Raw genomic sequence first — 14,053 nt, forward strand, 5'->3', positions numbered from 1 at the left:
TCCACCTCCCCCGCAGCAGTTCCCTCAGCTCTTGTCCACATCTTCATGTCTCTCTGGCTCTCTTCTCTGTAGATGATGAAATTTTCAGTAGCTTTGCAGCATATCACTTAGGCTGTCAGAAGGAAAGACCAATAGGCTGCATTGTGTGTATGCAGGTGTTGACATAAGGGTGTGATCACATGTACGTGAACTTTGAGCTTCGTGTTTTCGTAGCATGTTTTAGTTTCGCTCATATGTATCCACATTATCATCTGCAAAAGTGTGATCTTGCAAAATCTCTGGTCTTTTATAGACACAAGGACAAAGGGTTGAAGTCACAGTTGGCACTATACTAGTGTTATGATCATGGATTATTTGGATAGAACTGTTGTGGCCTGATGACACTTGCTGTGAAATTAAGATGGAAAAATCATGTGTTTGTCACACTAATTTTAACATCGTGATAAACATGATGCTCATAAATATGAAGATTTAGAAAGATAAAAAAAAACGTCTTTTGCATTTTTAGGCCAGGATATTGAGAGCTGCATCTATGTCCTCAGTGAAGAGTGCAGCATTGTGAGAGTGGGAGCTCCCGCCAGCGGAGGAAGCCCACAGTCTGTCGCAGTGTGTGTATGTGTGTGTGAGAGAGAGACTCTGGGGAAACCAGTGCTCAGTATTCAGTAACACATGGAGCCTTCTGGGCGGTTCGCAGCTTTTGCTAGTGTGACAGTCTTTGGGATCCTGTGCCTCAAAATGACAGCTGTCTTCAGAAGGACGACACAGCGTTTTCTCTCTGACATACGCTATATCTTTTAAATTATGATTTTGTTAAGCAGTACTTTTGTTAAGTGGTATTTGACATGATTAAATGCACAGACAGACACACAGACAAGTACAGTGAATGAAAGGAGATGGAGAAATAGGGAGAGATAGGGACACTCTGAGGTTAGGGCGTTCATTTTGTCCTCCTTCAGACAGATGTCTATTTTTAATCTAATTAGATTCCAGGAAGATTCTCATCCGCTCGACACTGTGTGTGTGTGTGTGTGTGGTGTTCAGGTATACCCTAAGTTATGAGGATGAAATGTCCCAACAAAAATGGCAGTATCCAATATTTTTTTGGTTTTCTGTGATGGGTAGATTTAGGGTTAGGGGATAGAATATATAGTTTGTACAGTATAAAAATCATTATGTCTATGTAATGTCCCCATAAAACATGGAACCCAACATGTGTGACTTTAGTGGTGTTTTGTGTGACATAAAAAAGACTATTCTATGTGTGTATCACAGGCTTAAAGAAATATTGTCTTAATTAGTATTTTGTCTTGTTTTCCAATAAAAAATTTCGAAACATCCTTAAAACAAGAGAAATTTATTTGAAGAAAAAAATGCAAAAGGTATTAAGACTTTAATAATATATATAATTAAAATTACATAAGATATTAAGACTTTTCTAACAATATATCTAAGTATAAATAAATATATATTACCCCATTGGCAAAGAATTTTTTTAATGCAATTAAATATAAAAAAAACTGAATAATAATAACTAAATATAATAAATAAATGAATTTATAAACATTTTATGTAAACACACAATTTTACTTCTTTGACATTAAGTCTGTATATGTGTGTGTGCACTTGAAATGACCTGGATTCCAGTGGTTTCAGTGATGAGGATTTGGATGAAGGTTCTCTTGTCTCTTTTTCTTACATTATGTAGGATAAAAGGAGCTTTGCAGGGCTTTTGACCCACCCTCCTTCCTTTCTTCCCTCCCCCTCCCTCTCTTTTTCCCTGTCCCACACACACTATCTGGAGTCAGCACTTCTGCTTCTGATGGATCGCAGTGTTAGCGGTTAGCATTAGCGTTAGTATTACAGTTTGAGTTCCTGTAAGAGGTCCATTTCTTTGCCAGAGCTCACTGCGGTTGTTTTAGCTCAGTTCGTGTAAATAAATCCCTATTTGGGTTTTAATAGGCTTGATTTAGAAATGGTCTTTGACCTGAATGTAATTCAGAATGAATGTGATTTTTATTTTATTTTATTTTTTGAGAAAATGTTATGTGGGTGTATTAAGATATTGTATACATTTTGCAAGTTTATTTTGAATGCAGCTGTAATTTTTGGATAAAGTCAAAGTTCTTGTCATGTTAACCTGTCATAAACAGTATGTTGCTTATTGCAATTTCTCATCTTGGTAATTTTTTTTGTGAATGACTGTGCTGTCTCACCATAATGACAGATATATATAGCTAACATATTTTCCTCTCTTTTTCTCCCCTTCCTCTTTTTCTCTCCAGACCTTTATAGTTCTAAACAAAGGAAAAACTATCTTCCGGTTCAGTGCCACGCCCTCGTTATATATCATTAGTCCTTTTAACCTATTCAGGCAAATAGCAATTAAAATTTTGATACACTCATATCCTTTTTTCAGTGCTCCAAACATTGTCCATGTTATTATGATTGTGCTTTATTGGATTTATAGGTTTCATCAGTTACACCCTCTGTATCACAGTAAATGGTTTTTCACTTAAACTATTTCACTTAAAGGCCCACTGAAATGACTTGAAGCACACAGCATTATTCAATGTGTTGACATAATTTCCACTGAAACAAGACAGGGGGCGAACAGCTCCTCCCCTTTTTAAAACTAGCCAATAGCATTGAGTTTATATCACTGCTCGGCCAGAGTTCGGTAAAGCAGCAGTTTCCTCGTAATCTCTAACCGTTTCTCCTCCTAATCTCCTCCATATCGCTTTAAAATATAGTATTCTGTGCAGAATTCAAATGGTCTGCGAATGAGAGTTAAGAATGAAAGCTCATAGTGCTGTGATACAGACAGATTTTAAAGGCCATTAATTATATGGAGGTTAACAGCATACTACTTCCTCATAGGAGGAACTGCCTATGTCTTCAACCAACAATTGATCTCTGACCCCAGAGTTTGCTACATAACATCATGAAATTATTCGGATTTTGTATTGATGTCCCTTTTTCCTTCACAGTTATGATATCTAATCAATATTTATGACATCACCGTAGAATTTCCTTAACTACTTCTTACAGTTTTCAGCATGATCATCATGTGTACAATTTTGACAAATTGTGTCTTCATGACATTCAGCAATCCTCCAGAATGGTCCAAACAAGTAGAGTAAGTATTCTATTCTATTCTATTCTATTCTATTCTATTCTATTCTATTCTATTCTATTCTATTCTATTCTAGGGATGGGCATTTTTGTCAATTTTTCATTTCGAGTTCTGATAGGTCTCAAAAAACGAGTACTCAGGGGGTGGGGGGTGTGCGGGGCAGGGGCGTGTCCGTCATGGCGATAATAAAAATATTTAAATTAAAACACTGTCATGAAAATTAATGTTGACAAATAAAAATATGACCTGAAAATATGTCTATGAAAATATGACTAGAAAAATAACACTACTTTATCAATAATGCATCAATGTTTTAAAAAAAAGAAACATCTATCTGCATAAAAAGGACGCAAATGCAAGTGAACTAGCCAGAAAGTCTTATTCCCATTGCAGATGCGCTCTTAAGCGCAACTAAAGTACAAAGAATTCACAACATTATTTCGTGTTCGATTATAATACAGTATATACATATACAGTATATGGCAGATTAGCGCTGCACATCTTGCACTTAATTGTATTTTCATCTACTTTCTTTGCCTGCGTGTTTTTGAAGACATGACGAGAAACCATTTTAATGAAAAAACAGGCTTTCTGTTGAAAACATATGAGAAAAAAATAACACTGCTGGATTATTAATAAAATCATCAGTGTTTTTGAAAAAGAAACATCTAAAAGGAGTATGACTGTCTCAAATAACCCAGTCATAGTCAATAATGTTGGGTATTGCTGTTTGAGCTGACGCTGAAGAGTTAATGAACACCGGTAAACTGAAAGGCTTTGCTAACTGGTTAATAAACTTTTGTACTTTATTAGACTTTATTTCACCAGTCTGGACTGCCTGGTGTCCTAATGCTAACCTAGCAGACCTCAGGTACTGCCCAAAATGCTCCAATCAGAAAAAAATGAAATATATATTTTTATATATAATATATATTTGCAACCGACTTTATTTCAGTGTTGACATTTTTCCAAGTGAGACGGAATATTGACTAGAGGGCGGGGTTTTATTTTAGCGCGCCTCCTCTCCATCCTTCGCTCATAGCAGACTGACGGTTGGAGGGGAATGGTTAAGGATTTTCAACCCATGCCGTCAAACTGACATCATCAGAGAAGGAACGCCATTCCAGAGCGGAAGCAAATTTTGATTAAAGATTACCACGACAAACAATTTTTTTCTGTGTATTAATTTACACTGATGAATCGGTCACCACAAGACTAGTAATGTGCGCTAACAAAGTAAATAGGGTTCATTTTGATTTCAAGAAGACTTTTTCATGATCGAACGCCGCTGTCAGGTACTGGAGTACTTGTGCACATCCCTATTCTATTCTATTCTATTCTATTCTATTCTATTCTATTCTATTCTATTCAGTTCTATTCGGTTTTGTTCTATTCTATGCAAATGTTCCTCATCAAATGTGACTGTAATATTATTTATGATTCATGCGCAGAGTTATTCATGTTATTTAATAATAACATTGTTATAGCAAAAACGGTTAGAAGTTCAAAGATCATATATTTAAACTGAACCAGTAACCACTCCAGTGTGAGTGCTTGTAAAGCTGAGCTTAAATTGTTAGCCGAGTGACAGGCTAATGGCTGGCTAGGAGGAAGAAAATGCTGAAGACAGTGTGAGCTCCACTTGGAAATTTGGCCAGTCCTAAAAATTGCTGGGTCTATTTTTGGGGTAACTGGGGGTGATGGAGTTTTGTGGGAGTTCTTAACCAATAGTAAGCTTGGTTCCAAAACCTAATAAGCTGCCTATAAAAACAGCATTATAGGACATCTTCTTAATTATACTGCCTCCTGAGACACTAAAAGGTTCAATTCTAAGGCAGCATCACATGTGCCCTCTGTGCTGTAGCAGATACCATGATGCACTGCGTAGTGAAGGTCAGTGAGGGAGGGAGAAATATTAATTATAAACAAACCCATATTTTATTTAATAACGAAAAGTATCAATAAAAAAAAAAAAAAAAAGAATCTAAGCATGCGATTTATTTATATGCATTCATTTTATTGCACTCTGTCAGGTACACCTTCACAGGAATCTACACTTTCGAGTCACTCACAAAAATTGTGGCTCGAGGTTTCTGTATAGATGGCTTCACCTTCCTCAGAGACCCCTGGAACTGGCTGGATTTCATGGTCATCTCTATGGCGTAAGTATAATCCTTTTGTAATTCAAACATTAATGAAACATTTCCATAATGTTGCACTTAAAATCTGTTTTTACATGCAATGATTACAGGGGCATAACACTCTTGTGTGCAGCATTGACTTTTAGACTATAGTGGATCCTGCATTCAAGGAATATGGTGATATTATTTAGTAAAATTATTAGAAAATAAATCATAAAATAAATAAACCGAAAAAAATTAAATAACAGCTTTAGCGTTCCATCCTTATAGCCTACTATTTGCAGCGATTTGAAATGGGCTCTGCACTTTTTCTGGAACTTTCTCACTTGCATCCATGTCCCAAAAAGGCAAGCTTTAGACCAGTTTTAGACCAACTTAAACATCTAAAAGATTTCAATAACATGCAAATTATTTGAGTATTAAAAAGCATGAACATTCTGACAGTCTGACAATGATAGTTTTGCACAGTAGAGGTGTGAGAACAGTTTGAAATTGAATGATTAATCGATACCATGACCTTTATTTAGGTTATAAGATGACTTTTGAGCCTTGATGTCATGCTTGCACAAAAGAGTGTGTGTGTGTCTGTGGTCTTACGTGAGAGAGACAGAGGCTCTTTTGTCCTGCCTCTCATAGGTGGTAGATGGGTGTTCAAAGCTCAAAGATGACAATGTCTGTGCTCATACCTCTGTGTATGTGTGTACATATATACTGTGTGTCATAACACTCTCTTTCTTTCTGAACTTTGATTCGTCTGTTCATCGCTCCTTTTCTGTCCCTATCTGCATTCATCCATTTCTCTGGAGGGCAGCCATTTTCATCTTATAAAGACAACCCTTGCTCCTAAAAAGTTAAATTCTGAAATTGAGAATATGGTGAAATAACTATTTTTAAACAAGATTTAAACGTGTTTTTGTTTTCCAGGTATAAAATGTATCATGAATTCTATATGGCATGTTGTGAGAATCCGAATATTGTTCATGTTTGATTGTTATTACTTTGACAGTAAAGAAATGTTCCGGGTTCAATAGAAGGAAAGCTCTATGGACAGTATCTGCGAAATGCTGTCAGTTACCACAGAAAATAATTTCAACTTCAATTTGTAAAAACAGGAAAAATAGAGTAATGCTATTACAAGTCTATGGGCAAGGTATTACACTGGAATAAATGCCACAAGATTTAAATTCTTACGCTGGGATCACATTGTGTTGAAATTACTGTAATTACAAGACAGCGACTAAGATTGTAATTGGAGCCATTCAAGTCCTTGTCTTCAGAAATAATTGGTTTCTAAGGCAATGCTCATAATGCCATGGATCCATGTGTGGCATTGCAAATCGTTACATTAATCCACCTCTATATGGAATAATTGATTTTTTTTTTTCTGTTTTGCAGACCAAGGTTTCATTTGTTTGATTAATATACAGTAAAAACAATAAAATTCTGAAATAATATAAAATAACCATTTTCTATTTCAATATGTTTTAAATGATCATCAGTTAATATTGGTGCTAAATTGTTAATATTTGTTCTTATTATTATCAATGTTGAAAACAGTTTTTGCTGCTTAATATTTCTGTGGGCACCAAATCAGCTTATTAGAATGATTTCTGAAGGATCATGTGACACTGAAGACTGGAGTAATGATGCTGAAAATTCAGCTTTCGTCACAGGAATACATTACATCTTAAAGTATATTAAAATAAAAAGCAGTTATTTTAAATTGTAACAATATTTCACAATATTACAGTTTTCACAATATTTTTTTATCAAATAAATGCAGCCTTGGTAAGCATAAGAGGCTTCTTTCAAAAATGTTCAAAATCTTATTTTTTCAATTTGTTTTTGCACGACAAGTCAGAGTTCAGAGTTTTGGACCTGCAATTACAAGTTCAACGAAAATGCGAATGTTTTTTTCCAGTCTAAAACTTGTAATTACAGTAATTCTGAGATGAAGCATGGAACCTGGAACATTGTTTTTATGTGATATATTTTTACTATACTTAATTTATCTTGTGAATCATCATCTTCCTTCACTGCTTTTTCATCCTGTATCTCTTCTCCTCTCCATCCTCTCACCCTCTTCTCTCTCTGGTAACTTTGTTGCGATCCATTCTGCAGGTATGTTACAGAGTTTGTAAACCTAGGCAATGTGTCAGCTCTGCGCACATTCAGGGTGCTGAGGGCTTTGAAAACTGTTGCTGTGATCCCAGGTAAGTCCAGCATCAATCAGGGCCAACAGAGGGCGCCGCTCGCTGTCTCTCTTTTCACACTCCTGTCTCTTTCTTCCTCCTCCGCTCGTTTCTCTCTCTTCTCCCGTTAGACAGGCTTTGCGTGATGTCTTCCTCCCAGTTCAGTGGTGGTGCTGGTGGTAGTGGTGTGTCGTACGTGTTGTGGTGTTGTGTGTGTGTGTTGTGTCATGGTGTTTGTTCTGTGTGTGATCCTCCCTTGTTGCAGATATGTAACAGAGTTTGTGGACCTCGGGAATGTGTCAGCCCTGAGAACCTTCAGGGTTCTACGAGCTCTCAAAACTATTTCTGTCATACCAGGTGAGAACGCGTTTAAACACGAAGGCTGAGCTGCTTCCCACGCCGATGCAAACTATTATTATTATTACCAGTATTACTACTACTGTTATTATTTTTATAGTTTTTTGTTTTTTTTTACTTGACTTGCTGTACTTTTTCGAGAGGATGCTGCAGGAAGAATTCTTTGATTTATGTTCAATTTATGTTTTAATACCCAAACGATCAAAAATGGTAGTGATACATTTTTGATAGGCTTTGCAGTCTGCAGTCGAATCAGTGATGGCAGAAAAATCACATGCCCCTCCAGTAATCTGGGAATAAAAGGTCTTTATTGATCAAAAACTGCATTTATGTTATAAATGTTAGCTGTTATGATGAAAAGTAGTGGGAATACCTGAAATATGCATCTTGCCCTGCTGGAAAATCCACTTTAAGGTCATAGCTGTGTTTTGGAACATGGTAACTGGTTTAGGTGGGCTAACAGATGGTGGGGACCTGACTGACTTGGTATACCAGCTTTCTTCAAAGGCCCTGTTGGTTAAAGGTGGTCAGGCTGGTTTGTTGTTGGTCCAAGATGGCCGACCAAATCAGTTTAAAACTCTCGGACCAATTGATGGCCAGTTTGGAAACCAGGTATCATGTTTCAAACCACTTTAAGCTTTTAACTGGATTTTCCAGTTGGGAGATCACATTTCCTATTATGCAGTAGTACTCTAGTTTAGTATATGTAGACACAGAATGCAGTTCTTATTACTCAACCAACCCATGTTAAAAAATAACAAAACTGTGTAAAAGGAAAAGATTGCTGCCCTATGTTCTATATTTAAAACGTCCAGCCTCAGAGTTTAAAACAGCATAGGCCAGATGTCTTTTCTTTGTTGTGTTGAGTTTTAGTTACAGGACCCTAAGCGGACAACGTAAAACTCAACCTTAGGACATCGTAAAAACATAGCAACATTTATATGTGCATTTCATCCTAGTCTGTCTTTTGATGAACATCTCATCAGAGTTTGTTCAAAAGAAGCTGATGTGATGTGTCATGAAGCAATGGTTTATGGGTAGCGTACTCACTGAGACTGCCAAGCCTAGTTTGACACATTTCTGCTGCATGATGCTTTCGAAGACACCTGCTTTTTTAGTTTGTCTTTCTTTTATTCTGTTTTTTGTATTTTTTAACAAGTGGCTTTACTCAAATTTCTGCATCCTTTACACACATGTAGATTTATATATTTTTTACCTGATTTTTTTGGTAAAATTACTGTTTTGTAACTCCCTCCCTATTCTTATTTCGAAGAACTCGGAGTGGAAAGTAAAACAGAGACATCAGAAGATGTAAGAAGAATTGTTTGTATGCACGTATTGTTGCAGGAAGGCGAAAGATCAGGACTAGCTAAGTTAACTCACTAGCTTTCCTCACACAATCACACTCAGCTACGTTAAACACACTCACATTGTTGTAGACCCCACATGTGAGTATTTAGAATTGAGAATGACTTCTTTATTAACCTGGTTTCTCTTAGCTAAGAGATTAGCTGAGAAATGAAGACGGGGTTACACATTCTCTGGAAAAGAATGATTGGTTAAACAGACATTGACACCATGGTGATAAAGCAAAGATGATGATGTTGCTGCCTTCAGCCTTGGCGTTTAAATGACCTGCATGCCCTTCCTCCCCTTGCCTGTCCTCTCCTCTTCCTCTCTCTGTGTTGGCTCTCTGCATACTGTTTGTATGGCGCCGCTCTTTTCAAGCAGTGTCCATTTTGCTGATATGTGTTGAATATTGTATGTGTGTTTAAAGAGTGTTCCTCGTGTCTCTTCAAGGTCTCCACACAAACTGTCCTTAGTAAAGTGCCTATGAAATGTGCACTTTTTGGAAATCTTTTTACCATTAGTCTCCACAGAATCCTGTTCATTATATTGGCTACTACTTCATTTGAAAGCCCGAGCTCCTACACAGAAGGCAATTTATGGCATTAAAAAGCAAATAAATGGTATCAACTTTCTTTTTGTGCTCAAAAGTTTAGCACACAAATCTTATCACATGGTTTTTGAAACATGAATGATACATCATTAAAGTCATGTGACTTATTGAGGATACTAATACTTATCTTAGCCAAAAATTATCAGACTTCTTTTGGCAGACCAAAAATGAGTAAAGATTTTTTTTTTTTCAAATGAACTGGTATGATTTATAGTATAATAGTAATTCAAATTATAAATCAGTGTGTTATACATAAATTCAAATGGTTAACTGATAGCAAAATGTACGTATTTCTATTAATGGAGATAGACACAGTTTGTGTGCATCTGCCGTGAGGAGACAGGAGACTCTTTAAACTGCCTGTTCAATGTAAATCATGGTTTTATACGAACAAACCACACTATTATTTCTTACAATATGAGTGTGTGTGTGTGTGTGTGAAAGAAAGTTAAGGAAACCAAGTAGGTTATAGTGTTATTGCTTGGATATTTGATCTGAAGAATTGTTTTTCTTATTCATATATGTTAACTTAACACCACTGCCGTTCAAAAATTTGGGGCACAGTAAGGTGTATTTATTTAATTTATTTTTAAGAAAATGAAATGAGAAAGGACAGACTATTCAGCAAGGATGCATTAAATTATCAAAAGTGACAAAGACTTATGCAAACAGTTTCTTTTTCAAATAAATGCTGTTCTTTTGAATTTACTATTCATCAAAGAATCCTGAAAAATATGAATTACGGTTTCCACAAAAATATGAATAAGCACAGCTGTTTTCAACATTGAGGATAACAATAAGAAATATTTCTTGAGTGGAAAATCAGCATATTAGAATGATTTTTTGAAGGATCATGTGACACTGAAAATTCAACTCTGCCACCACAGGAATAAATAACATTTTAAAATATATTAAAACAGAAAACTGTTATTTTAAATTTGTAATAATATGTCACCAAATTACTGCTTTAATACATTTTTATTAAATAGATGCAGCCAGGGCCGTAGCTAGAGGATTCGGGGCCCCTTGAAAAAATATTGATGTGGGCCTTTATTTTAAAAGTTAAAGGTTTATATAAAACTTACAACTAATAAAACGAACAAAAAGCAAGAAATTGTTAAATAATAATAAAACCAATTTTAAAAAAGTAACAGCAAAATGTTTTTTCCCATCAGTCTGATATAATTCATAAATCAAAAAGTAAACATTTAGAAATTGACAAGAATGCAGTCCAATTTAAAAAATAAAATAATTTATTGCCTTATTTTTTATAAGGATAATATGCAACTGGTAATATTATTAAATAAAGCTAATAAATGTATTCATCCAAGTGCAGTGTGTTGTATTCGTGTTTTCTTGATGTAGTAAATACACCATCAGCCGGCAGGTCAGGTGCATAATGCAATGCGCCGTGACTCGTGTCAATTTTTTAACTGTATTTACAATAGTGTAAAAAGACAGGAATTTTGACCACGTAATCATTCGGTCGATTGTGGTGCGCACCGATAATGAAAGTGACAGTACCCGGCAGGCTGTAGATGGTAGTTTTCTTATTCCAAGCGAAATAACAATACAACCTGTCTTTAAGAACATCTTGATCGACCAGGATTACAACTCTCCTGGCCTCCTTCTCCTTCTTTTCATGGCGTTTCTGGCACCCTGATTTTTCAGTCAGTTAGTCTCCTGCTCTTCCACCAAGTTCATCGTTAACTTCAGGCAGCTGCCGCCTCAACTATGATTGGTTCTGTTCACGAGCTGGGGTGGGACTTACAATTTTATTGGGACCATCTGATGTTGGTCACTGACTGAATAATTAATAAATACTTTAGATATCTTTTTTTTTGGTTGGACCTTTCACCCCACTGGCGATGGCCCTGGATGCAGCCTTGGTGACATTAGAGACCTATTTCAAAAACTCTTACAGACCCCAAACTTTTGAAAAGAAGTGTGTGTTAAATAGGTGAATGATTCTATTAAATATTTTATCAGTGAAAACAGCATAAAATGTAAATTTATATTGTGAGACATAGGAGAAATTTAGATCACAAATTGTATGAAAGAATTTGTGCATTTATGTATATTTCTATCTGTTCCAGTAACAGTATACAAGTGTAGAATATGTATTATACCTGTAAATATTCTGTGTGTGGTGTGTGTGTGCTCTTATAAGATTTTTTTTAATGGTTAAGAGTGTGTGTACAAGTGTGTGTTCTTGCGGAGATATGAGCATTATCACAAAAAAGCGTTTGCGGCAGACTGTATATTCCTTGTTGCGTTTGTCTCCTCATCTTCTCACAGGGCTGAAAACCATTGTGGGTGCTCTGATCCAGTCAGTGAAGAAGCTGTCAGATGTGATGATTCTGACAGTGTTCTGTCTGAGTGTATTTGCCCTCATCGGTCTACAGCTGTTTATGGGTAATCTTCGGCAAAAGTGTGTCATCTGGCCAGTCAATTCAACTGAATCCTACCTGGCCAATGGGAGCAAAGGCTTTGACTTTGATGAATACATCATGAATGACAGTAAGTAGATAAAGCTCTGACTACTTAGGGTAGTTGCTCATGCAGTAGCGTCAATCAGTGCTGCTCTCAGCTTTTTTATATTTTTTCAATAAGTTTGATTGTCTTTCTACAAAACGTTTATACACCATTTTCATAAGAAATAAAAAGAACTATAAATTGCCTTTAAAAAAACACAAAAAAATCAGTAGATGGATTTCTGGTGATTTCAGGCATGGTTTTCACGTTTTACAAGTATCTCTTCTTGTTTCAGCAAATTTCTACTTCCTGCCAGGCATGCTGGATGCGCTGCTATGTGGAAACAGCTCAGATTCAGGGTGAAAAGCATACACATAACATACACACTACTAAATTAGCAAAAATTGTTTAATGTTATTTAAATCAAAATTGTAAAATATGTAAAATATTTATTTCCAAATAATAGCACACTTGATTCACTTCATGGTATGATCCGTTAAAGACAAAAGCACAGAAATATTTGTGGTATAGTATGTGTGTGTGTGTGTCTGTGTGCGTGTGTGTTTGTGTAGGCGGTGTCCGGAGGGCTATTCTTGCATGAAGGCTGGACGCAACCCAAACTACGGCTACACTAGCTTTGACTCCTTTGGTTGGGCTTTTCTTGCTCTCTTCCGACTCATGACACAAGACTTCTGGGAGAATCTGTACCAACTGGTGTGCATTCACTTTTACTAAGTTGCATGTTTAATATTGAAAATAGTGTCCAAAATCACATTTTTTGTACATTTTTTTTATATTACTTCCAGTTTTTACTCACTAGCTAGTTAGATGCTAACTAAATGGGTTTTTTTTTATTTAGAAACAGCCAAAGTAAAGTTAATAGAATAACTGTCAAACCTTAACACTTCTTCCCACTCCTATTTAAACCAAAATAGTTATGTCAAGTTTTATTCAAGGTCTGCCCACTGAGGTAGATAGCCAATCTTAGTGTAGAAGTTTCGGGTGGCCAATCAGATTTTAGGGGTGGATCAGGCCACCTGTACAAGCCTCTGATAAAGCACACAGTGAACATACTGCATCCTGCAGAAAGTAGTATGGTATGATGCTACAATACTCAAACACATATTCAAATACTGTTATGGGAGCTATGCCCTTCTTTCTCTTAGACTCTGCGAGCCGCGGGGAAGACGTACATGATCTTTTTCGTACTTGTGATCTTCGTGGGCTCGTTCTACCTGGTGAATCTGATCCTGGCTGTGGTGGCCATGGCTTATGAAGAACAGAACCAGGCCACAATGGAGGAGGCAGAACAGAAGGAGGCTGAGTTCAAAGCTATGCTGGAACAGCTGAAGAAACAACAGGAGGATGCACAGGTAGAACACAAATACATGCATTTAACATATAACCCTGTGCTTTTTTGTTCTTTTTCATTTCTCACTATTTGTTCTCATTCTTGTCCATTTGCCCCTCATCACTAGGCCAATGCCATGGCAACCTCGGCCGGTACAGTATCTGAAGATGCCGTAGAGGACGATGGGGGAGGGCATCTCTCCCGCAGTTCCTCTGAGGTGTCCAAGCTGAGCTCTAAGAGCGCCAAGGAGCGAAGGAACAGAAAGAAAAAGTGGAAGAAAGAACAGGAGGAGAAGGGTGACAGCGAGAAGGTGGTCAAGTCCGAATCTGAAGACAGCAAGAGGAGCCGCTTCCGTTTCAGAGACAACAGGCTTGGGCGGAAGGCCTCAATCATGAACCAGGTGAGAGCGGGGTTATTTCCACAGAAGCCCACATAAACACACAG

At 36.7% G+C, this 14,053-nt stretch overlaps 1 protein-coding gene across 2 annotated transcripts in view; it reads left to right on the plus strand.

Moving 5' to 3' along the window:
* scn8ab (sodium channel, voltage gated, type VIII, alpha subunit b) overlaps nt 1-14,053 on the plus strand; it is a 52,461-nt gene that overhangs the window by 8,294 nt on the left and 30,114 nt on the right. The window contains exons 3-11 of one of the 2 annotated variants that reach the window (XM_079884946.1): nt 2,283-2,415; nt 3,049-3,136; nt 5,167-5,295; nt 7,732-7,823; nt 12,082-12,303; nt 12,554-12,617; nt 12,831-12,972; nt 13,425-13,631; nt 13,737-14,009. In XM_079884946.1, coding sequence (XP_079741072.1) covers nt 2,283-2,415; nt 3,049-3,136; nt 5,167-5,295; nt 7,732-7,823; nt 12,082-12,303; nt 12,554-12,617; nt 12,831-12,972; nt 13,425-13,631; nt 13,737-14,009 — 1,350 coding nt within the window. Of the gene's footprint in view, nt 1-2,282; nt 2,416-3,048; nt 3,137-5,166; nt 5,296-7,395; nt 7,488-7,731; nt 7,824-12,081; nt 12,304-12,553; nt 12,618-12,830; nt 12,973-13,424; nt 13,632-13,736; nt 14,010-14,053 lie in introns of those variants that run through there. The other variant, XM_079884945.1, reaches the window with a different exon arrangement.

This window comes from Squalius cephalus, assembly GCF_949319135.1.
Source record: "Squalius cephalus genome assembly, chromosome: 10".
NCBI lineage: Eukaryota > Metazoa > Chordata > Actinopteri > Cypriniformes > Leuciscidae > Squalius > Squalius cephalus.